The 25110-nt window shown below is 43.5% G+C and overlaps 1 protein-coding gene across 1 annotated transcript in view; it reads left to right on the top strand.

Annotated features, from left to right (window-relative positions):
* ubr2 (ubiquitin protein ligase E3 component n-recognin 2) overlaps window positions 1-25110 on the top strand; it is a 63794-nt gene that overhangs the window by 22440 nt on the left and 16244 nt on the right. The window contains exons 11-27 of the mRNA XM_056292399.1: window positions 1278-1376; window positions 3666-3829; window positions 4095-4194; window positions 4549-4677; window positions 4824-5007; window positions 5106-5167; window positions 5356-5466; window positions 12100-12165; window positions 12614-12730; window positions 13724-13787; window positions 14781-14905; window positions 18234-18286; window positions 18672-18774; window positions 19034-19082; window positions 19211-19365; window positions 21251-21353; window positions 21842-21951. Of these exons, the coding sequence (XP_056148374.1) occupies window positions 1278-1376; window positions 3666-3829; window positions 4095-4194; window positions 4549-4677; window positions 4824-5007; window positions 5106-5167; window positions 5356-5466; window positions 12100-12165; window positions 12614-12730; window positions 13724-13787; window positions 14781-14905; window positions 18234-18286; window positions 18672-18774; window positions 19034-19082; window positions 19211-19365; window positions 21251-21353; window positions 21842-21951 (1794 nt within the window). The remainder of the gene's footprint in view (window positions 1-1277; window positions 1377-3665; window positions 3830-4094; window positions 4195-4548; window positions 4678-4823; window positions 5008-5105; window positions 5168-5355; window positions 5467-12099; window positions 12166-12613; window positions 12731-13723; window positions 13788-14780; window positions 14906-18233; window positions 18287-18671; window positions 18775-19033; window positions 19083-19210; window positions 19366-21250; window positions 21354-21841; window positions 21952-25110) is intronic.

Genomic DNA, 25110 nt, shown 5'->3' on the forward strand with positions numbered 1-25110 from the left:
TCTCCGGGCAGTCACTTCAGCCACCACTGCCGGGTCCACGTCCTCCGACGTCGGCTGCAGAGGCTCCAATGCCACACTCTGCACAGAGAACCGTCTGGTAGCCAGCAGGACCCGATCGGCCTCCTCAGCCAAACCTCGGCAGTCACCAGCGGCCAGACACGGGGAGTTAGCCAAAGCCACGCGCACAGGAGACGGGAGCTGTCGCAGGAAAACGTGCGGGAAAAGGAACCCACCTTCGTCTGAGCCTAGCAGCGACAGCATATTGTCCATGAGATCCACAGCTGTCCCGTCGCCCAAACCGGATAGGGAAAGGATTCTATCTGCCCTCTCTGCGGTAGATAGGCTGTACCTCCGGAGCAGAAGATGTTTGAGGGCGACGTATTTATCGTGTTGCAGAGGGGCACGCAACAGCTGCATGGCCCGGCGTGTGGACTGCTGGTCCAGCGCAGCGACGACCAAATAGTATCTGGAGTCGTCCGCGGAGATTCCACGCAGGTGGAACAGCGCCTCGACATACTGGAACCACGAGGCCGGGTCGCTCTGCCAGAACTCTGGGAGTTTCCCAGCCGCGGCGAGAACGGCCGGCTGTGAGAGTTGGGGCGGCGTGGCCGAAGTGGATTCACACTTCTCTTCTGCTCCAAACATGTTCAATTCGGGGTCACCAATGTGGCAGGAATGAGGAAAAACACAGGAGACCAAGGCGAGTTTGATGTTTATTCCTCAACTCCAAAAACCAACTGCAGCAGGAACAACCCTGCACCAGTGAGCCCGGGAACGTAAACCACGCCCCCAGCTCACAGTCCTGCTGGGTGAGAGGCATAAGCCCCTAGTGTCCGCCACAATATAATTTTAATATTACATATGTATATATATATATATAAAATATGTATGTATAATTATAATATTATATTTCTGTTATCCTCTTTCAATGTTGCATTGTGTCAATTGTGTAAACACAACATCCATTGCACGTTGTCTGTCTTGGGAGAGAGATCCCTCCTCTGTTGCTCTCCCTGAGGTTTCTTCCTATTTTTTCCCCATTAAAGGTTTTTTTAGGGAGTTGTTCCTTATCCGATATGAGAGTCTAAGGACAGGATGTTCTGTTGCTGTAAAGCCCCTTGAGGCAAATTTGTGATATGGGCTATACAAATAAAATTGACTTGACTTGACTGTCCCCACTGTGGTGAATCCCCCCCTCCCCCCAGGTCAACACCTCCTAAACACACACCTCTCTTCTTCTCTTCTTCTCCTGCCCTCCCACCTTCCCCCACCACCAGAATTATGAGCGTTTGCAGAGCGACTTTGTCAGAGATGACCATGACAGAGAGTTCTCCATAACTGACCTGTCAGTGCAAATGTTCACTGTACCCTCACTGGTAAGTACACCACAGGCTGGTGTGTGTATTTGTGTCTGGTGTGGGGAGCGGGTATACCTCTGAGCTTGTATTTGGGGACGTCCATGTGTTTGAATGGAAATAGCAGGTGTGTGATTGAAGATGTGTCATAACGCAGTGTACCATGCGTGTCTGTATCAGAGAGCATTCTGGGTAATCTTTGCTGGAAATCATCACACTCATAGACTTAGAGTTAGACTTAGACTGCTTTTGTCATTTCCGCATATGCATGTCTCATACATACGAGGAATGAGATTGCGTTTCACACGGACCACAGTGCCACATAAAAACAAATAATGCACAATAAATATTAAAATAAAGGTTTGTTAAAAACAAAAAGTACTTCATAAAACCTAAACATCCCAAGGACACCTCTTGTTCTCTTCACACCAAATTGTAATTGTAATTTAGTCTGGCCCGCTGTGGGGAGAGCGTGCATATAACAAACCAAAACACACTGTGTTAAAAAGTTGTAAAACTGTTGTTGCCTTCAAAAAGAACTGGTGAGTTTGTAGTTTTGACATGTGAAACTACAAATAAGCGACATGCGATACACGATAAGTGTGGTAAAATCATGGGAATGCTGCTGTCAGGCAACCGAGCAAACGTTATCTCATGAACTCACGGAGGCTAACGACTTAGCTACCAAACAGTTAGCCAATAAATCTCTTCCGAATAGCTAGAATGCAAAGGTACGACAGGAAAAGACAAGATTGTTGGGAATATCACCGTGTAACACTGTGGTGACGCCAACTCGGACTGTGAGGAATCTGGGTGTGATCCTGGACGACCAACTGTCGTTTGCTGAAAACGTTTCATCGGTTGCTCGCTCCTGCAGATTTCTCCTCTATAACATCAGGAGGATTCGCCCATTCCTCACCAACGAGATGGCACAAGTCCTCATCCAGGCTCTGGTCATCTCCCGGCTGGACTACAGCAACTCCCTCCTTGCTGGTGCCCCGGCGTCGGCCATCAGACCTCTGAAGCTTGTTCAGAAAGCTGCAGCTCGTCTGGTGTTCAACCGCCCTAAGTTCTCCCACACAACTCCCCTTCTCATGTCCCTACACTGGCTCCCAGTAGCTGTTCGCATCCAGTTTAAGACTCTGGTGCTAGCCTACAGGGCAGTGAAAGGAACAGCTCCTTCCTATCTCCAGGCCATGGTCAAGCCCTACACCCCCGTCCGACCACTTCGCTCTGCTGCCTCGGGAGGCCTGGTTGCCCCGTCGCTCAGAGGCCCCTGCTGCCGATCGACCCGGTCACAGCTCTTTTCTGTCCTGGCCCCACAGTGATGGAATGAACTCCCCACTGATGTCAGGACAGCAGAGTCGCTGCCCATCTTTCGGCGCAGCTTGAAAACTCACCTCTTTAAGAACTACTACCCTGTTACGTGTTCTTAGCACTTATTGTATTCACTCATTTAAACAAAAAAAAAATCTCTTTCTTGCACTTTTACTTTAGCACTGGTTTTGCTCTTAGATGCTTGTTTAGATGCACTTATGACCTCTGATGACTAGTAGTTCTCCTGATTTCTTACGTTAAATGCACTTATTGTAAGTCGCTTTGGATAAAAGTGTCAGCTAAATGACTGTAATGTAATGTAATGTAATATCAAGATTTTCCTTGGATATATTATTAAATGTGTTAAAAGACTCTTGTATGACTACAATTACAATGTAACTATGTTTACCATCCACCACAAAATGGACTTCCACGGGTTCTGTCATTTAAGAATCACTTAACAACTTGTGAACTTGGAGCTAATGGAAAATTTCCACTTCTGAAGTCATGAATACCAAAACAATGGTCATTCAAATGGACTCTTCTCCTGAACATAGTAAACATGACTCGTAGTTGAAGACGCTTCATCCTGTACTGTTCTGTTAAAAGGTAAATCAATTTGAGGTCTCTAAACCAGGTAATTTGAAGATACATAGGTGAAACGAGTTAAATTATTAACTACCCGGTTTAGATGACTTCAAAGCGACAATATAGTTATCTTTTTAACAGAGGATTACAACGTAGTTTCAGATTGTTTAGTTGCCTTCCATAATAGCTAGTTAACTTGCCAACCTACAACTACTTAGAATGGTAACTATTTAACCAGTCACATAATGTAATTAACCTTTCGGAAAACGCCAAAAGAACCTGTAGTCTGCGCTAATGGGCTCAGACTGACCTTTTCTCTCTTGCTTTCACTCTTGCTTCCTCTCTCTGTGTGTGTGTGTGTGTGTGTGTGTGTGTGTGTTATTTTTCCTCTGTGTGTGTGGTCAGGCCCGTATGTTGATCGTGGAGGAAAACCTGATGACCACCATCATCAGAACCTTTGTGGACCACCTGCGTCACAGAGACCTGCAGGGGCGGTTCCAGTTTGAGCGCTACACAGCCCAGCAGGCCTTCAAGTTCCGCCGGGTCCAGAGCCTCATTGGAGACCTCAAGTAAGAGCCAGAGTTTAAACCTCTGCCTTTATTCAAACAGAAAGCTTTACTTTACACCCCATCTGAACTACAAGACAGCACTGGTGACTAGTCTACCTGTTGACTAGTCAGGGGTTAATTTGGTCACTGTTGTATTATGTTGTTAGTTTAAGTCATTGTAGTTGTATTTTATATTTTTTGCTAGTGAAACTAAATACTATTTTCAGTAAATCTAGTTAATTGTAATTATTCTGATTAGTTGCGATGAATCTGTTTTTTTCTCCAGGTATGTCCTGATCAGCCGACCCACAGAATGGAGTGAGCAGCTCAGAGAGAAGTTTCAGGAAGGTGTGGATGCTTTCTTGGAGCTGTTGAAGTGTATGCAGGTACAGGAATCCCTCTGTGTATTTACCTAGTAATGTCTCTTACCACTCAGTACTCAGTGTTTTGGAATATTGTTTATTGCCAATTTTTATTCATTGGATTGTTAGTGTTGATTTTTTTTTTTTTACACTTTTTGACAAACTAAATCCGTTTCCTCCCTGCGTACTTAACTTGAATATGTGAAGATATTCTCCTTTATAATTCTGTGTTATGTCATCTTTAAGATTATTAAAGCAGACTGTTTGGCCTGTCCTGCTCTCTAGTATCCTGTTAACACATGGAGAGTTGTATTCATACCCTGACTTGTCAATTCCTAACGCTCTGCTGTCGATTGCTGTGTGTCTGTTTTGGTGCAGGGCATGGACCCAGTGGTGCGGCAGGTAGGACAACACATAGAAATGGAGCCTGAGTGGGAGGCAGCTTTCACCCTGCAGATGAAACTAACACATATCATCTCCATGATACAGGAGTGGTGTTCTACTGATGTGAGGACACACACACACAAATAAACACCTAAATAGATATACACACTTACAAAAAAACATACTCAAAACAATGCAGACATAAGCACAAAGAGATGTACAAATAAACATATTCTCTTTTTTTGTGTGTGTGTGTGTGTATTTGTCAGGAGTGTGTGTTAATTGAGGCCTATAAGAGGTGTCTGTTGGCTCTGAGTCAGTGTCACGGGGGCTTCACAGACGGTGAACAGCCAATCAGCCTCAGCCTGGCAGGACATTCAGTGGACACCATTAGATACCAGGTTTCCCAAGAGAGAGTGTCCATTCACCTGCCTGTCTCCAGACTCTTAGCTGGTATGTACATGTGTACACACACACACTCAGGAGAGTGTCCTTTCATCCATAGTGTTTGTGTCCTGGTTGAAGTGGCGTTCATTCTGTTGTTTCCTCAGGTCTGCATGTTCTGCTCAGTAAAACTGAGTTAGCATACCGCTGTCCTGAGCTCCTTCCTCTGGTAGGTTCATAACTGCCTGTGTGTGTGTGTGTGTGGGGATTTCTTTGTGTGTTAGTTATTTTGTCGTTCTGTTTGTTGGTGTCTGTGTGTATATCTTTCTGACTGTGTGTTTAATCTGTCTATATGTTTCTGTGTGTGCGTGAGTATCTTTGTGTTGTCATCCTAACCCCCCTCCTTCCCTTCTGAAGAGTGAGCTGAGCCCCCCCATGCTGATTGAACACCCGCTGCGATGCCTGGTGCTGTGTGCCCAGGTGCATGCTGGGATGTGGAGGAGGAACGGCTTTTCACTCATCAATCAGGTGAGTGAAAAAGTTAATGTTGGTTCTCCTTTCCCAGTTTGTCTGTCCTCTGGTTGTCTACTGATGGTGACTGAAGGAAAACTCCCAGTGATCAGTCGGACAGGAAGTCAGCTGTACAAGAAGAAGGAATTGTATGTTGACTGCATCCTGTGTCTTACTATCCTGAACAGGAAGCATCCTACCTACTGTCAACTGCTGGTTACAGATAGTTCCTGGGTTTGACATTAGCTGTTTTCCCTACTTTTTCCATTAAGAGCAGTAGGACAGAATTTTATTTTACAGGCACAGTAGGGCTGGGTGATCATTTCTATTTTCATATCGTCCAATCATGGCAACTCGAGATCGCTGATATGCAATCCAATCGCCAAGGGGCCGCAGGAGTAGGAGTGGGTGGGGGAAGTTACAGCATGCCAATGAAATGCCAACATGGACGACTAGGCTTGTCAAGGAAAACGTAAAGAAAGCATGTCCAGAGGCAGCGGGAGAGGAGGAAGGGTAGGAGTGTGGAGGTGAGAGTTGGAACTTTCAATGTTGGCACTATGACTGGTAAAGGGAGAGAGCTGGCTGATATGATGGAGAGAAGGAAGGCAGATATAGTGTGTGTGTGCAAGAGACCAGGTGGAAGGGGAGTAAGGCCAGGAGCATCAGAGGTGGGTTCAAACTGTTCAACCATGGTGCAAATTGGAGAAGAAATGGGGTAGGGGTAATTCTGAAGGAAGAGTATGTCAAGAGTGTGTTGGACGTGAAGAGAGTGTCGTACAGAGTGATGAGAATGAAGCTGGAAATTCAAGGTGTGTTGATGAATGTTATCAGTGCATATGCCCCACAAGTTGGGTGTGAGATGGTAGAGAAAGAAGAATTTTGGAGTGAGTTTGATTAAGTGGTGGAGAGTGTATCCAAGGATGAGAGACTGGTGACTGGAGTGGACTTCAGTGGGCATGCTGGTGAAGAGAACATGTGATGAGCAGTTGATGGGTAGGTATGGTGTCAAGAGGAATGTGGAAGGACAGATGGTGGTGGATTTTGTGAAAAGGATGGAAATGGCTGTGGGGAATATGTATTTCAAGAAGAGGGAAGAACACAAGGTGACGTATAAGAGTGGACGAAAGTGCATTCAGGGCGACTATATCTTGTTAGAGGTGTGATCTGAAAGGGATTGGAGACTGCAAGGTGGTGACAGGAAAATGTAGCTAGACAGCATTGGATGGTGGTCTGTAGGATGACTTTGGAGACCAAGAAGAGGAAAAGTGTGAAGGCAGAGCCAAGGCTCAAATGGTTGCATGGTGTTCAGGGAGGAGTTAAGACAGGCGCTGCGTGGTAGTGAAGAGTTGCCAGATGGCTGGGCAAGCACTGCAGAAATAGTGACAGAGACAGCTAGAAAGGTACTTGGTGTGTCATCTGGACAGCGAAAGGAAGAAAAGGAGACTTGGTGGTGGAACGAGGAAGTACAGCAAAGTATACAGAGGAAGAGTTTGGCAGAAAAGTGGGATAGTCAGAGATGAAGAAAGTAAACAGGAGTACAAGGAGATGTGGCATAAAGCAAAGAGAGAAGTGGCAAAGGAAAAGGTATGTGGTGAGTTGTATGAGAGGTTAGACACCAAGGAAGGAGAAAAGGACTTGTACCGATTGGCTGGACAGAGGGACCGAGCTGGGAAGAATGTGCAGAAGGTTAAGGCGATCACAGATAGAGATGGAAATGTGCTGACAAGCGAGGAGAATGGATTGAGAAGGTGGAAGGAGTACTTTGAGGGGCTGATGATTGAAGAAAATGAGAGAGAGAGAAGGTTGGATGATGTGGGGAAAGTGAATAAGGAAGTGCAGCGGATTAGCAAGGAGGAAGTGAGGGCAGCTAGGAAGAGGATGAAGAGTGGAAAGGTGGTTGGGCCAGATGACATACCTGTGGAGGCATGGAGATGTTTAGAAGAAATGGCGGTGGAGTTTTTAAGTAGATTGTTTAACACAGTCTTGGATAGTGAGAGGATTCCTGAGGAGTGGAAAGAAGGGCGTCCAGGTAGCGTAGCGGTCTATTCCATTGCCTACCAACACGGTGATTGGCGGTTCAAATCCTCGTGGTACCTCCGGCTTGGTCGGGCATCCCTACAAACACAATTGGCCATGTCTGCGGGTGGGAACTTGGATGTGGGTATGTGTCCTGGTTGCTGCACTAGCACCTCCTTTGGTAGGGTTGGGTCGCCTGTTCAGGGGGGAGGGGGAACTGGAACTGGGGGGAATAGTGTGATCCTCACACGTGCTACGTCCCCCTGGCGAAACTTTTCACTGTTGGAGAAAAGAATCAGCTGGCGACTCCACATGTATCGGAGGAGGCATGTAGTAGTCTTCAGCCCTCCCTGGGTCGGCAGAGGGGGTGGAGCAGTGAAGAGTGGAGTAATTGGCCGTGTACAACTGGGGAGAAAAAGGGGGAAATCCAAAAAAAAAAAAAGTAAAAGGAGGAGAGAAGAAGCATACTGGTACCAATTTTCAAGAATAATAATAATAATAATAATAATAATAATAAGGATGATGTGCAGACTGATGTTTTAGCTGTAGCAACTACAGAAGTATAATGTTGATCAGCCACAGCATGGGAAAGAGTAGTGGAAGCTATATTAAGAGGAGAGGTGATGATTAGCGAGCAGCAGTCTGGTTTCATGCCACGAAAGAGCACTACAGATGTGATGTTTGCTTTGACAATATTAATGGAGAAGTATAGAGAAGGTCAGAAGGTTTTGTGGGTTTAGAGAAAGCTTACTGACAGAGTGCCAAGCGAGGAGGTGTGGTATTGTATGAGGAAGTCGGGAGTGGCAGAGAAGAATGTAGGAGTGGTGCAGGATATGTATGAGGGCAGTGCAACAGTGGTGAGGTGTGCGGTTGGAATGACAGATGGGTTCAAGGTGGAGATGGGATTACATCAAGGATTGGTTGTGAGCCCTTTCTTGTTTGCATTGGTGATGGAGAAGTTGACGGACGAGATCAGGCAGGAGTCTCCGTGGACTATGATGTTTGTGGATGACATTGTGATCTGTAGTGAGAGTAGGGTGCAGGTTGAGGTGAGCCTGAAGAGGTGGAGGTATGCACTGGAGAGAAGAGGAATGCAAGTCAGTAGGAGCAATATGGAATACATATGCGTGAACGAGAGGAAGGATAGCAGAATGGTGAGGATGCAAGGAGTAGAGGTGATGAAGCCATACAAGTTTAAATAGTTGTGGTCAACTGTTCAAAGTAACGGGGAGTGCGGAAGAGGTGAAGAAGAGAGTGCAGGCAGAGTGGAGTGGGTGGAGAAGAGTGTCAGAAGTGATTTGCAACAGAGGGGTACCAGCACAAATTATGTGCGGTCTTTTTGATGGCTCATGGTTGTTTTAGGTAGATCTTATCATAACTTTTTTTGTGTGCAAAACTGATTTTAATGCAAATATATGCAATTTTAGGAGCATTCACAGAGTGGCAGGTCTGTATCTTTTTTCCCCCCCGCAAAGTTATTAAGCTTTGAAAATCCAAAACCATCAAAATGATGGCCTTGGTCATTCTAGTGTTAAGGTGAGAAGCAGAATCTTGAACTCAATACGGTGTTTAACAGGGAGCCAATGGGGTTGCTGAAAAACAGGAGTGATATGATCTAAGGAAGGAGTTCTGAAAATGATACGGGTCGCTGAATTCTAGACCAACTGAAGTTTATTAAGACACTTGATAGGGAGACCATAGAGGATAGAATTGCAGTAGTCAATACAGGATGTAATCAGGGTGTGAATGAGAATTGTGGTGCTGTTGGGTGTAAGCGAATGGCGAAAACGATTAATATTGCGTAGGTGGAGGTATGCAGACGTGAGTTATATTACTACTACTAATATTACTACTAAGCGCTGAAGTTAACTGTTCTGCTATCAGTATTGGAGAAATTAAGTAAATAAATGTCCTGTTTATTTAGGCTACATAAACTTTATCTTGCACCTTTTATCTCACCTGCTCCGTTTCGAATTTACAATATGATTGGGTGGCACAGTAGCCCAGTGGTTAGCACTGTCGCCTCACAGCAAGAAGGTCCTGGATTCGAACTACGGGGTTGTCAAATCTTAGGGGGGTCATCCCAGGTCATCCTCTGTGTGGAGTTTGCGTGTTCTCCCCGTGTCTGCGGTGGGTTTTCTCTGGGTGCTTCCGTTTTCCCCCACCATCAAAAAGACATGCATGTTAGGGTTAGTACTCCTGGGAAAAGAACTGGAGTTGGCCCCTGGGCGCAGCATGAAGGTGGCATCCCACTGCTCCTAGCTACACAGAACACAGCTAGGATAGGTCAATTTGCAGTAACTTGATTTCCCCAAGGGGATTAATAAAGGAAGCTTAATTTAATAATTAAGAAATTTGTCTGTGATGCATTTTCGCTATTCCCAATCCAGAAGAGAAATCTTTGTCTTGGAGCCTGTTGTATGTGTGAGCCGAGGGGCGGGGCCAGCTCTCTGCCTCTCACTGACGTACGAGCGCGCACACACACACACACGCACACACACACACACACACACACACACACACAGAGCCTACTCTTAGTGACAAGTGACAATGGCGGAGAGAAAATAAACAGTCAAAAGTCTGGTTATACACTAGTCGATGCTGACAATGCTGGTTGCCACAAGTGCAACAAGTCTTTTGCATGTAAGGGTGGAAACCCAAGCAATCTTTAGAAACATTTGGCGACAGTGCATCAAATACAGGCGGAGAAATGCTCAGTTTTCGACTGCCTAGCTCGTAGTTCATCTCTCGTTGGCCCATCCACCTCAGGGATGTTATGTATGCTAGCAGCCTAGAACCCTCACAGAGTTAATTAAATTATACAAACATTGATTAATGATTAAAAGCAACACTGTGTCCAGACATGAGAAAATAAAGCAATGTTAATTCTGTTCTTAATTCGTTTTGTTTTTTCTCTTAAAAAAATAACAAAAAGAACCGATTAGAATACTGTTAAAGTACCAGATCGATAAGCAGTGTCAGTAAGAGTATTAGTTCCACTAAAATCTTAACGATGCCCATCCCTAGACGTGTGGGTTCACCATACCCCCTGAGGCTGCATAACTGCCGATACAGTTAACGTTATGCGAATAAACATCTTTAAAAGAGTCAAAGAAAGTTGAATCAGCTCGTTCAACTTTCTTCTGTCCAGATGAACTGATTCAACTTTCTTTGATTTTCATACCTGGATTATTGAGCATGCATAAAGATATTTATAAAAGAGTGTAAACATTTTATTTAAAATATTTAAACATTAAAAAGATATATTCATTAGCAATGTCTCCTCTATTCAACCACTTTCTCCCTTTTGTGCTTGGTGCGACAATATCACAGCATCATGTTCCATTTACATTATTATCCTTCATATCACAATCCAAATCATATCCATCATGTTAACTACTCTTATGGAGCACAGAGCAAAGTTTTTTGTGAGCAGGCATATGGAGAACGAACATGCGGGGTGTCAGATCCATGGAAAAGAGACGGCAAACTGGTCTGTAATTGATCAAAGAAAGCTGAATCAATTCCTCTGGACACAACATTTATTGACAGAAAAGTTTCATCAGTCATCTTATAAATGTTTCTGTCAGTAAATGTGTCCAGATGAACTGATTCAACTTTATTTGATTTTCTTACCTGGATTATTGAGCATGCATAAAGACATTGTCTGTAATTAAGGATTTAAAATTCACTCATCACTTGTGCTGATTAACGAGGCTCAGCAGGCGGACATGCCACTCAACCAGAAACATCTCTAAATGCACAGTAGGGTGCAGATTCTCAAGATTATTTTCATAATATATTAGTTCTGATTGTAAGTTAAAATCGCCTTAATATTGGTGTAGGGAAAACCAATCGTCGATCATCCTTCAATCGTTGATATACGATCCAATTGCCATTTGGCGCAAGTCTAAGGCACAGCACACAATGAAAATAAACCTTTGTTGAGCAACATAATTTGAAACAAAAACATGAGGGGTCATGATGATAAACAGATGGACAGTGTAGCTAGAAGGGTCAGTGCAACAGCTGTTAAAGGATCTCAATGTATTGCAACAGCAGAGCTAACAGTCCTAACCCTAGAACACACCTACTAAACTATTGGACTGATAGAATGTGTACATTTTTCTAAATTTATTTCTGATTTTTCTCCTTTTCTCTCAATTTAGTGGCCAATCGATCCCCCTATTTTAATTCACACACCCACCCTCGTACATGCGTTCGCCAATTGCATCTCTCCGGCCAGCAGTCTCGAAGGAGACGCCTCGCCACTTTCCTGACAAGGCAAATCCAGGCCGAACCACTGCTTTTTCTGACGCACATAGAGACGCATTCATGTGACAAACACAAGCCGACTCTGCCCCCCTCCCTAAGACAGCGTTGCCAATTATTGCTGCTTCATTGAGTCCAACCATAGTCGGATCTGACGAGACCAGGGCGCGAACTCCTGGTGCCCAGTGGGCAACTGCATCGACACAAAGCCGATGCTTAGACCGCTACACCACCGCGGACCTAGAATGTGTACATTTAAGCATGACTGTGAAGTGTTTGCGTGTGTGTGTGTGTAAGACAGTTATGTGAAAGTTAGACACATTTCACCTTCAGACTAATGTGTATGTTTGTATGTATTTTCAGATCTACTACTACCACAATGTGAAGTGTAGAGTGGAAATGTTTGACAAGGATATCATCATGCTGCAGGTCAGAACCAGACATCGACTGAATACACCTCAATACTCAGTACTCCTTGTAGTTCTCAGGACTCCTCAGTACTTTTACACCAGTATTCTTCTGTCTGATAACGTTATACCCATAGATGACACAAATACTTCCCTCTGACAAGGTATAGGCCTCTCTGATACATAATTTCCTCTGTTTGCAAATTAAACTTGTTCCTCTTAAGATTATGTCTCCTCTCTGTCAAGTTCTACTTTGTGACATTTTTAGTCTTAACACACGTAAATACTCATACAGATTTATCAACAGCACATAACAAGAATTGATTTTTTTCTCTTTAGCGTTGAAATGTGATATTCATTTTGTGTGTGTGTGTGTGTGTGTGTGTGTGTGTGTGTGTGTGTGTGTGTGTGTGTGTGTGTGTGTGTGTGTGTGTGTGTGTGTGTGTGTGTGCGTCCGCGTCCATCCTCAGGCTGGAGCCTCCATGATGGATCCCAACCATTTCCTGATGATTGCTCTTAGTCGGTTTGAGTTGTTTAACATCTTCAGTGCCGCAGACTGCAGGAAGAGATACAGAGATGGAAACAAGGTGTGTGGGTATTGTTCCACCTACATGCCAGTCAAGTTTAAACTAACTGGAATAAATCAAACCAATCACTGAGGTTGAGGCTCTGTCCCAAATGGATTAGTGTTACCAGGGAGATCTTTTAGTTTTACAGTATCTAGTTTTAATCTAGTACCAGTCTGCCATGTCTGGAAAGTCTAAAATCCAGACAACCTGTATTCCACCAAACATCTATCTGTATGTCTGCACTTCTATTTTCTTGACAACCATTCATCTCATCGACTTCACACTTGACGGGGGTGTATTGCTGAGAACCCAAGGAAGTGCAGTGTTGAGTGTGAAGTTTTTTGGATGAGCAGTGTTCGAGAAAGCTGCAAGCAGTAAAGATTTAGCAAAGTTAGTCATAAAACTTTGAATTGCTACTCCTGCTTGTTTACTTCCCTTGAAGTCAACAAGCGGAAACACGAACAGTGCCACTCTGCTGTTGCAACCCACATTGTTGTGGGTTGCAACGTAGTCTTTCTAGTATCGAGTGTGAAGGCGTTGAGTTGTTCTCGAGAAAGCTGCAAGCAGCAATACCGGAGGCCAAGCAATCAGCCCGTTCCAAACAGGCACGTTTTGAATGGGCACTACACTAGTATCTGAAAAACAGATACAGTAAACAACGAATATCAACCTAATTCTTAGGTACTTGATTGCCATTAATAATGGCCCCAGTTGGAACCAACATCTGTGAATAAAATATATTTTTTCTGGTGACTGGAACACCTTCACCTTAACACATTTCAGCCGACATTCTGTTCTACGGAGTCTGTTATTGTGGTAGCACAGGAGTATCACATCCAGGAGACCTAAGTGAAATGAATAATGTTCTCCCACCAGTTGAAATCTCAAAAAAGGTGCACTTGATACCAATTTTGGTTAGCTACCAGTTCTGTTAACAGTACATTCAATAAGATCTATTTCTAGTACATTCAATGTTCTATTTACAGTGTATCCTGTTCTCTCCTCCTCTAGGATGTGGTCCAGCAGAATAACACGTTGATTGAGGAGATGCTTCACCTCATCATTATGGTTGTGGGTGAGTCTCTTTCCATCTAGCAGTTTCAACCTTGAGATAACTATCTACCGACCCTATAATCTACCCATATTACTCTGACTCTATAATCTACTGCATATTACTGTCTACAGACTATAATCTACTCCATATTACTCTCTACTGACTATAATCTACTCCATAGTACTGTGTACTGACTGTATAATCTACTCCATATTACTCTGACTCTGTAATCTACTCCACATTACTCTACTGAAACTATAAGATACTTCATATAACTGTCTACTTACTGTATAATCTACTCCATATGACTGTCTGCTGATTTTATAATCTGCTCTGTGTTAGTGTATTTACTGTATAATCTAGTCCATATTACTGTGGACAGAATATAATCTACTCCATATTACTCTCTACTGACTATAATCTACTCCTTATTACTGTGTACTGACTGTATAATCTACTCCATATTAATAATAATAATTTTATTTATATAGCACTTTTATAAAACAATGTTACAAAGTGCTTTACAAAGAAATAAAACTAGACAAGGCAAAAATAAGAGCAAGACCAAATAAGTAAGAGAAAAAACAGTATCTCAATATTACTGTCCACTAATTATAATCTACTCCATATTACTGTCCACTGACTCTGTAATCTATTCCATATTACTGTCTACTGACTATAATCTACTACCCCTCCACTTGTGTAAAAAAAAAAATCAGTAGTTTTTATTCTCACCAGTAAAAAAAAAAAAGAGTTTCACAGTTAACATAGTCTAATCATTTATCAAGCTTTAGTATCTAAAATGGAGATCTGTAATACTTAAATATTTAAATTCGCCCTAGAGGTTTTTGTCAAATTGATAAAACTAAGTTTTACAAATCTTGATTTCTCTAATCACTGAGATTAATCGTTCTTTTCCTAATGCAGCTAAACGATATAGGTTCTTCAGCTGTTCACGTGTCTGTCTGTCTGTCTTTATGTGTGTGTGTGTGTGTGTGTGTGTGTGTCTCTCAGGGGAGCGTTTTGTGGTGGGTGTGGGTCAGGTGGAGCAGTATGATGACATCAGAAGGGAGATTGTCCATCAGCTGTGTATCAGACCAATGGCCCACAGCGAATTGGTCAAAGCGCTACCCGAAAATGTAAGACACTGTGTGTGTGTGTGTGTGTGTGTGTGTGTGTGTGTGTGTGTGTGCGTGTGTGTGTGCGTGCGTGCGTGCGTGCGTGCGTGCGTGCGTGCGTGCGTGCGTGCGTGCGTGCGCGCGCGCGCACGCACGCGTGCGTGCGTGTCCACTGAATGCTGATTTCACCCCAATCAAACATGCATCATTATTTGCAGAGAAGTGTGTAGGAGTGGTGCAGGATATGTACAAACCCCAATTCCAATGAAGTTGGGACGTTGTATAAAACGTGAATAAAAACAGAATACAATGATTTGCAAATCCTTTTCGACCTATATTCAATTGAATACACTACAAAGACAAGATGTTTAATGTTCAAACTGATAAACTTTATGGTTTTTTGCATATATTCACTCATTTTGAATTTGATGCCTGCAACACGTTCCAAAGAAGCTGGGACAGGGGCAACAAAAAACTGGGAAAGTTGAGGAATGCTCAAAAAACACCTGTTTGGAACATTCCACAGGTGAACAGGTTAATTGGAAACAGGCTCAGTCGTTCACAAGCAAGCATGGGGTGAAGTTCACCACATTGTGAACAACTGCATGAGCAAATAGTCCAACAGTTTAAGAACCACGTTTCTCAACATACAGTTGCAAGGAATTTAGGGATTTCATCATCTACAGTCCATAATATCATCAAAAGTTTCAGAGAATCTGGAGAAATCTCTGCACGTAAGCGGCAAGGCCGAAAACCAACACTGAATGCCCGTGACCTTCGATCCCTCAGGCGGCACTGCATTAAAAACCGACATCATTCTGTAAAGGATATTACCACGTGGGCTCAGGAACACTTCGGAAAACCATTGTCAGTTAACACAGTTTGTCGCTACATCTACAAGTGCAAGTCAAAACTCTACCATGCAAAGCGAAAGCCATATATCAACAACACCCAGAAACGCCGCCGGCTTCTCTGGGCCCGAGCTCATCTGAGATGGACTGATGCAAAGTGGAAAAGTGTGCTGTGGTCTGACGAGTCCACATTTCAAATTGTTTTTGGAAATCACGGACGTCGTATCCTCCGGGCTAAAGAGGAAAAGGACCATCCAGATTGTTATCAGCGCAAAGTTCAAAAGCCAGCATCTGTGACGGTATGGGGGTGTGTTAGTGCCCATGGCATGGGTAGCTTGCACATCTGTGAAGGCACCATTAATGCTGAAAGGTACATATAGGTTTTGGAGCAACATATGCTGCCATCCAAGCGACGTCTTTTTCAGGGATGTCCCTGCTTATTTCAGCAAGACAATGCCAAGCCACATTCTGCACATGTTATAACAGCGTGGCTTCGTAGTAAAAGAGTGTGGGTACTAGGCTGGTCTGCCTGCAGTCCAGACCTGTCTCCCATTGAAAATGTGTGGCGCATTATGAAGCGCAAAATACGACAACGGAGACCCCGGACTGTTGAGCAACTGAAGTCGTACATCAAGCAAGAATCGGAAAGAATTCCACCTACAAAGCTTCAACAATTAGTGTCATCAGTTCCCAAACGCTTATTGAGTGTTGTTAAAAGGAAAGGTGATGTAACACAGTGGTAAACATGCCCCTGCCCCAGCTTTTTTGGAACGTGTTGCAGGCATCAAATTCAAAATGAGTGAATATTTGCAAAAAAAAAAAACTAAAGTTTATCAGTTTGAACATTAAGTATCTTGTCTTTGTAGTGTATTCAATTGAACATAGGTCGAAAAGGATTTGCAAATCATTGTATTCTGTTTTTATTTACGTTTGACACAATGTCCCAACTTCATTGGAATTGGGGTTTGTATGATGGCAGTGTGACAATGGTGAGGTGTGTGGTTTGAAAAACAGATGGGTTCAAGGTGGAGGTGGGATTACATCAAGGATCAGCTCTGAGCCCTTTCGTGTTTGCCATGGTGATGGACAGGTTGACGGACGAGATCAGGCAGGAGTCTCCATGGACTATGATGTTTGCGAATGACATTGTGATCTGCAGTGAGAGTAGGATGCAAGTTGAGGAGAGCCTGGAGAGGTGGAGGTATGCACTGGAGAGATGAGGAATGCAAGTCAGTAGGAGCAATATGGAATACATATGCGTGAATGAGAAGGGGGGCAGTGGAATGGTGAGGATGCAAGGAGTAGAGGTGACGAAGGCATATGAGTTTAAATACTTGGGGTCAACTGTTCAAAGTAACGGGGCGTGCAGAAGAGAGGTGAAGAAGAGAGTGCAGGCAGGATGGAGTTGGTGGAGAAGAGTCAGGAGTGATTTGTGACAGCAGGGTACCAGCAAAAATTAAAGGGAAGTTTTCCAAGATGGTTGTGAGACCAGCTATTTTATTTGGTTTGGAGACCGTGGCGCTGATGAAAAGACAGGAGGCAGAGCTGGAGGTGGCAGAGTTGAAGATGTTAAGATTTTCATTGGGAGTTATGAAGAAGGACAGGATTAGGAACGAGTATATTAGAGGGACAGCTCAGGTTGGACGGTTTGGAGACAAAGCAAGAGAGGCCAGATTGAGATGGTTTGGACATGTGTGGAGGAGAGATGCTGGGTATATTGGGAGAGGGATGCTGAATATAGAGCTGCCAGGGAAGAGGAAAAGAGGAAGGCCAAAGAGGAGGTTTATGGATGTGGTGAGGGAGGACATGCAGGTGGCTGGTGTGACAGAGGAAGATGCAGAAGACAGGAAGAGACGGAAACGGATGATCCGCTGTGGCGACCCCTAACAGGAGCAGCTGAAAGTAGTAGTAGTAGATCATGTTACTGTTATGTGTAATATTTTAGCTTCCCTGAATCATAATATGACTAGTAAATACAATATAACTAGTAGATATCAACAAGAGTTGCTGAGAGGTGCTGGCTCCACTCACCAGCTGAGTGGTTTTCTTGTGGTTTGTCTGAACAACACAAGTTTAAGAGATTTGAATTTGTTTTGTATTTGTAATAATCATCAGAAATTAAAACTTAATTCAGAAGTTTCGAAGCCAAGCAGTATGAAGCCAAGGTACTGTTGAGGTCTGGCTTGTTCACAAAATGAAGATGCAATGGTTGATTTTATTTCACAGAACAAAGGATCCAAATCTCTTAAATTTGTGTTTACTGTAGAACTGATTGGACGGGTCCTAAATGAATATCATGACACCAAGCGGTTTATCTCGTCTTCTGCTGTTATATCAGCAGCTGTGGGAGCAGACTGACCCTTGGCACCAGAGAACAGAATGGGGCCCCAGACATTGATGGTGGCCATACGAGTTCAATACTGTCCAACTTTGGGTCAAGGCAGTCTCACCCTTATAACTGTATATGTGATTGACACTTTTTCTGTTCTTCTGTCCAGGAGAACAAGGAGACTGGTATGGAGAGAGTCATTGACAGTGTGGCTGTATTTAAGTGAGTTGTTTCTCTATAACCTGATACCACAGCTTCCATTAAGATACTGACTCCATTACAAAGTTAACTTTTCTTATCTCAAACATGTGCTATGAAACGCATGAAGACAAATTGATTTATCAGACACAGCAACTGAATTCAAAAGTCCCTCACCTGTAACCCTTCTGATGAATTCTCATGTGAAAAGAGACCTGTGTGTAGGTAATGAGCCCAGCTCCAGAAACAAGTCATAGGCTAAAATAACTGAGAATGGTCTACTTAAAATCATTTTCAATACTAGTATGTGTCTGTCTGTCTGTGTGCGTCCGTGCATGCGTGCGTGTGTGTGTGTGTGTGTGTGTGTGTGTGTGTGTGTGTGTGTGTGTGTGTGTGTGTGTGTGTTTAGGAAGCCTGGTGTGACAGGCAGAGGTCTATATGAGCTCAGACCAGAGTGGACCCAACACTTCAACCTTTATTTTCACCACTACTCCAGAGCAGACCAGTCTAAGGTAGAACATACACACACACACACACACACACACACACACACACACACACACATATATATAGATAGATAGATAGATAGATAGATAGATAGATAGATAGATAGATAGATAGATAGATAGATAGATAGATAGATAGATAGATAGATAGATATTTTTGTTTAAAGCCAGTGAATATTTTCATAAAGACAGGTGGTGGAGTTTTGCTGTGATGATGTATAAAATGGTAGTGTTGCCTTGGTGACTGTAGTTCATATGGTTTTAGGCTGAAGAAGCCCAGAGGAAGAGGAGGAGACAGAGTGGGGAGGATTCAGGTAGGAGGCTGTTGCCCACCCACAATACAATAACCAAACTCAGCTGTAAAAGAATGAAATTCTACTGCTGGAGGTGTTTAATTTGTGTGTGTGTGTGTGTGTTTATTTCTTTGTATGATGTTATACAGCCCTGCCCCCCCCAAGGCTGCCCCCCCTGTGTCCTCTTTTCGGCAGTCTGGTGAACTTGCTCCAGTGTGACGTCTTACTGGCCATAGTGGGAGCAGTGCTGCAGTGGGCCACAGAGCCCAGTGGGGGGCACTGGTCTGAGTCCATGTTGCAGAGGGTGAGTGAGTGTGTGTGTGTGTGGGGGGGCACACCTCCCCCCAATGTATGAAAGAGAGAAATTTGACCCCCCAAAAATTGTCATCCATTGATAAAGGTGATAGCTCATGAAACTGCACTATACAAATAAATTGACTTGGAAATTCCAAATTCAAATTTGTGAATGAGTAAAATAAATATATATATATTAGTTGAAAAAAAATTGAGTAAGTAGTTTGTTAGGTTTGCTGTTTTATGACTGTGCCAAAATACTGTTTGTAACGTGGGCAATGATTTGCTTCTATACACAACCGGATGTGTTATCCTCAACCCCAGCCCTCCACACACACACGCATTCTCTCTCTCTCTCTCACTCACTCACCCCCCCCCCCCCCAAAAAAGTCTTGAGTGAGGATTTTGCCCATGGTTTATACAGGTATAGTACTTCTATGTGTGGTAACAGTGATATAGTGAAACAGCCCTTCCCTCCCACCCCTGTCCCCCCACCCCCTGATTATCTGGAATAATTCTAAAGCGCAATGTCTAGGAGAAAAGAAGTAAATAATGTAGGTATTTCCATGGGGTCAGGTATTGTTTTTCATGTTAGAGGCCGAGTTAAAATGAATATCGTGCTTATATTGTTTGGGTGTTAGAAAAATATGTTAAAAAGGGTTCCCTGGTTTTATAAAAAATTTTCCTCTGAGCCACTGGCTGAAAATCGCAGCATCTCTAATTTGAGACAGGACATTATGTCTCGAAGCCACTGACTAAGCGTGGGTGGGGCAGCATCCTTCTATTTGAGAAAAATTGCACGTCCGGCCAAGAGTAAAGCAAAGGCCACCATGCGGTGCTCCGCAGATGTCAAATGAGAGTCATCTCCATCAGTAATACCAAACAGAGCAATAATAGGGTCTGGGTCTAGGTTTTGTTTTAACATTTTAGATAGGGTACAAAAGAGGTAGCATCATTGTTTTTGCATTTGTCGTAAGTGGGGGAGATATCAGGGTAGATGCTAGATAATTTAACCTTGCACATGTGGGCCCTATGGACCACCTTAAATTGCACTAGGCAGTGTCTTGCACAGAATAAGAATGTATATATTGATGTGAGGATTGACTCCCATTGGTCATCAGATATGTGTCCCACATCATGTTCCCAAGCCATTTTAATCCTGTCCAGAGGTGGACATGTCAGCATGGAGATGTTTCTATATCATGCTGACAATGCACCCCTAGATAGTGGGTTAAAGGAAAGAAATGTGTCAGCCGGGTTAGTGTCAGGTTCTGAACGGAAGCAAGGTAAGATGGAGTGCACATAATGTCTGACCTGTAAATATCGAAAGAAATGTGTTTTGGGTAAGTTGTATTTCTCAGACAGTTGACTGAAGAGATAAAATAGCTGTCTTTGAACATGTCTTTAAACCATCTGATGCCTTTCCTGTGCCACTCCTGGAAAGTTGAGTCTTGTCGAGATGGAATGAAAAGATGATTAGAAGCAGTAGGGCTCAGGAGAGAAAAATCTCTGTAGCCAAAGGAGTTCCTGAACTGTGCCCACACTTTAAGGGTATGACACACAACCGGGTTGTCTACTGATTTTGTTAGGGAGTAGTTGAGCGGTGAGCCAAGGAGTGCTGGAAGCGAAATATCCGGGCATAATCTCAACTCTAGAAATGCCCAATCTGGGCTGTTGGGCTGAAGATAAAAGTGGGTCCATTTTGCATATTCTTAGCTTTTCCATTTACTCCCAGTCACACTGCTAGACACGTATTCCCTATTTACACGTGACTTCTTCTGTGACCTGAAACCAGATTGTATCTAGATGTGATATGTCTACGTTATATTTACACCTGTTACTAAAAATATTTCTTCAGATAGAGGTAGAACAGAAAGACATTTTTGTGTGTACAGGTGCTTCACATAGTGGGCATGGCTCTCTTAGAGGAACAGCAGCAGCTGGAGAACAGCTGTGGAGAAGAAGATGTCACCTTTAACTTCACGATCAAGATAACCCGTTAGTACACACACACACACACACACACACCATATAACACATATCTTCAGCTTTACAGTCAAGCATCCTAAACATATTAATATGGTTACGTATATTATGTTCATGGTGTGTGTGTGTGTGTGTGTGTGTGTGTGTGTGTGTGTGTGTGTGTGTGTTTTGCGTGTTTGTATGTTTATGGGTGTTTTTGTTACCTTGTTGGAGACCTTTTCTGGTATAAACACTAACCTTGTCAGGATCAGTAGTCCTCATGAAGACCAAAACCTGGTCCTAATGAGGCAAAATGTCATTTCTGAGGTCCTGGTTAAGGTTAGGGGTAAGGTGTGAATTGAGGTTAGGCTTAACATGAATTGGGTTTTGGGTTAGGCTGTCCACAATGAATAGAAGACAATGCATTGTTTTAATAAGAATAGCTGCACAAACGTGTGTGTGTGTGTGTGTGTGTGTGTGTCTGTGTGTGTGCGTGCGTGCGTGCGTGCGTGCACATTTAGGTCCGGGGGAAGCTCCTAGTAACACAGGAAGTGTATTGGCCCTGTTGGAAAGCCTTCAGAACGCTCCTCACCTGGAGGTCCATAAAGACATGATTCACTGGATCCTCAAGGTATCCACAATCCCCCACTGCACGCTGATATTACTGTCTGACCCCTGTCCTCATCCTAATCCTGTCAGTCAGCTTGCTGGAACAGCCTGTAACGGTCATTCATAGATTTGACCTATCTACATGCTTATTATGATGTATCTACATGCTAAATTCTACATCTCTTTAGGATAAAGTCTGTTTAGATTATTTCCTACGAAGCTACACATTGACTTGTTTTTGTGAGATATTCTACATATTCTCTGGCTAAAATCTGCAAATCTACAACTATGTATCAGGCATGTAAACTTGTCACCTTTCGGCAAAATTTTCTGTTTTGAATCCAACTGCAGGCAAATCGGATTTGTTTCCCAAATCAGATCTTTAAGACAAACTGTCCATACTGGTACACCACTTGTAGTTCCCAGCTGATGGTTTATTTGTTTGTTTCTGTGCTTGCGTTTAACTTCTAAAAACTTTGAACAACTCCTTGGGACCATTAGATTATTTTCATTGATTTTATGGCTTGGCTCTATAATTTTATTTGATCGCACTTAAGCCTCCAATTCTGTAGTGCTTTAGCTGTATGTGGTGAAAACCATGCAGACTCAACCCTCAGCTAACTAAACCAATGGCTTGTTTTTAGCATTGTTAGCTGCTTCTTAGTTATTTTTTTAACGTTTTAACCCACTAATCTGAATTGATCTTAGCCGTTATACTAATCTTTTACCATTTTATCTCCCCGTTGGCTTTATGAGACATCCCTGCTTGCTTTACTATTAATTACAATTTCCTTACTGATCCGGCTACTTGCTGGGCTAGGCTTGTTTTTAGCCTGGTGGCTAAGCTAACCAAAAAAATTATGCTAACTCTGACCTGTGAGGACTGTGTGCTACCCAAGAAAGCAAACGGAAAGATTACTGACCTTGAAGAGGATGTTTGATGGCTTTCTGATGAACTGCATAAGAAAGACTCCCTTTTGACCAGCTTCATGGATGTGACTTCTTGGCATTCCAAACGGATTGCCTCTCTCAGTGCAACCATCCAGGACACAGTTCTGTGGGACCCCTCCACTTGTCCACAGCTTTGCTCCTGCTTGACACCTAACCACCAGTTGTCCTGGGCCAAAGTGGTAGTCCGCGATCACAAGAGAGACTTGGACGGGGCAGCGTGACCCCCTCACCTAAGTCTCTCCAACTGTTATGGGACCCTGTCTGACAACACTCCGGTCCAACCAGCTGATGTTCCTGTAGTTCCGACCCGTCCCGATCTCCTCTATGAAAATGGTGCCTGCCAACACTGCAGGTTCCCCACCACTAGTGGCTAGGGGTGTTCAGGTGGCTCGACATCCCACTGTGAAACCAAAACAACAGCCCTCATCCCAGGTAATGACCTCCTCTTCCCATCATAAAATCTTGAAAGAGGATGACATCAGACACTGGAAGTCTTCCTTGCCCCGAGCCGACAGGGAAATCCATTCTCAGAACTAATGTCACTGCCTCGCCACAACACTCACCTGCTTGGACACCCTATCCCCAGTCGGCAATTTCAACACACAGTGTGGATCGTGCACTCTCCTGTCATGAGAAACCACAGCCAACATGTTCTCGTCCCCTTTTATCCCCAGCCACATTAATAGCTGGGGATTCCATAATCAGGAACATCAATTTCTTCAACGTAGCCACACACTTTCCCTGGAGCCGACTTCTCTGATATCCTGGATAAGCTCCCAGGGCTGCTGCATACGCTCACTCCCGTCCTCCACCAATTGAGTGGTTGTTCATTTGGGGACATGATGCAGCTCGTCAACAGTTTGAAACAAAAAAGTATTTTAACACCCTTTTTTTTTTTTAGCTTTTTTTAGTACTTGTGGAAAGTCTTTTTTTATTTCTGGTCCTATCAGGGCTCCAAATGGCAGCTAAAATGGCCACCAATGTGACTAACTTTTTAATTTTGCGACTATTTTTTTCTGCTAGTCACCAATGGCCACCATTACCTGCAAGCAAAAAAAGAAAAGAAAAAAGACATGCCCATACGTTTTGTTTGTGTTCTGAACTCTCGTCTCCTCTTGCGCCTGCATCTACCTTCCCTATCACGTGGACTCCTGTAGTTTCCAATACATAAACTTCTAGGCACTCCTGTCCTGCGGTGGTTGAGCGTCGGCTGCACAGATAAACAGAAACGGTGGTTGAAGATAGTTTAATGTCATGTTTATCGGGTTAAAACTTTTAAGTGGTAACTTTATGAACGGTGTTTAATTTAGTTCGATGGAGTTTAGTTCGATGGAGTTTGAATTTAGAGGTTAGATGTAGCAAATTGCGTAGTTAGCTAATGTTAGCCAGCTGGCAAGAAAATGAAATGCGCAAATGAAAAATATCACTTTCTCATTCCTTGCCTGTCCAAACCCAGCCTCCTCTACTTCAGATGCCGACGATGTTGAGACCAACTCGAACAGTGAAAGTTCTCAAGTGACATTTGAGTCATCCCAGCCCAATTCGATCAGTGTGCATAAATCAATAAATAAATGAAGTATCCTAAGATGCATTGGACATTACATTCCAATACAACATTCAGTGAACATACAGGCCCACAAGCCATGTGAAAAATGAAACAAGGTATAAATCAACTATTGTGGTTTAAAACAATATAAAACAGTCATTTAAAATGACTGCTCTCAGCATTTAACAGCCTGATAAGAGAGGGAATGATTGGACAATGAATGAGGAAGTTGGGAGTGGCGGAGAAGTATGTAAGAGTGGTGCAGGATATGCATGAGGGCAATGTGACAGTGGTGAGGTGTGCAGTAAGAGTGACGGATGGGATCAAGGTGGAGGTGGGATTACATTAAGGATTGGCTCTTGAGTCCTTTCTTGTTTGCAATGGTGATTGACGGGTTGACGGACAAGATCAGCGAGGCGTCTCCGTGGACTATGACTATGATGTTTGCAGATGACATTGTGATCTGTAGTGAGAGTAGGGTGCAGGTTGAGGACAACCTGGAGAGGTGGAGGTATGCATTGGAGAGAAGAGGAGTGCAAGTCAGTAGGAGCAAGGCAGAATACATGTGCATGAATGAGAGGGAAGACAGCAGAATGGTGAGGATGCAAGGAATAGAGCCAGTGAAGGTGGATAAGTTTAAATACTTGGGGTCAGCTATTCAAAAGTAATGGGGAGTATGGAAGA

The sequence above is a fragment of the Lampris incognitus genome, chromosome 13 (genome assembly GCF_029633865.1).
Source record: "Lampris incognitus isolate fLamInc1 chromosome 13, fLamInc1.hap2, whole genome shotgun sequence".
Taxonomy (NCBI): domain Eukaryota; kingdom Metazoa; phylum Chordata; class Actinopteri; order Lampriformes; family Lampridae; genus Lampris; species Lampris incognitus.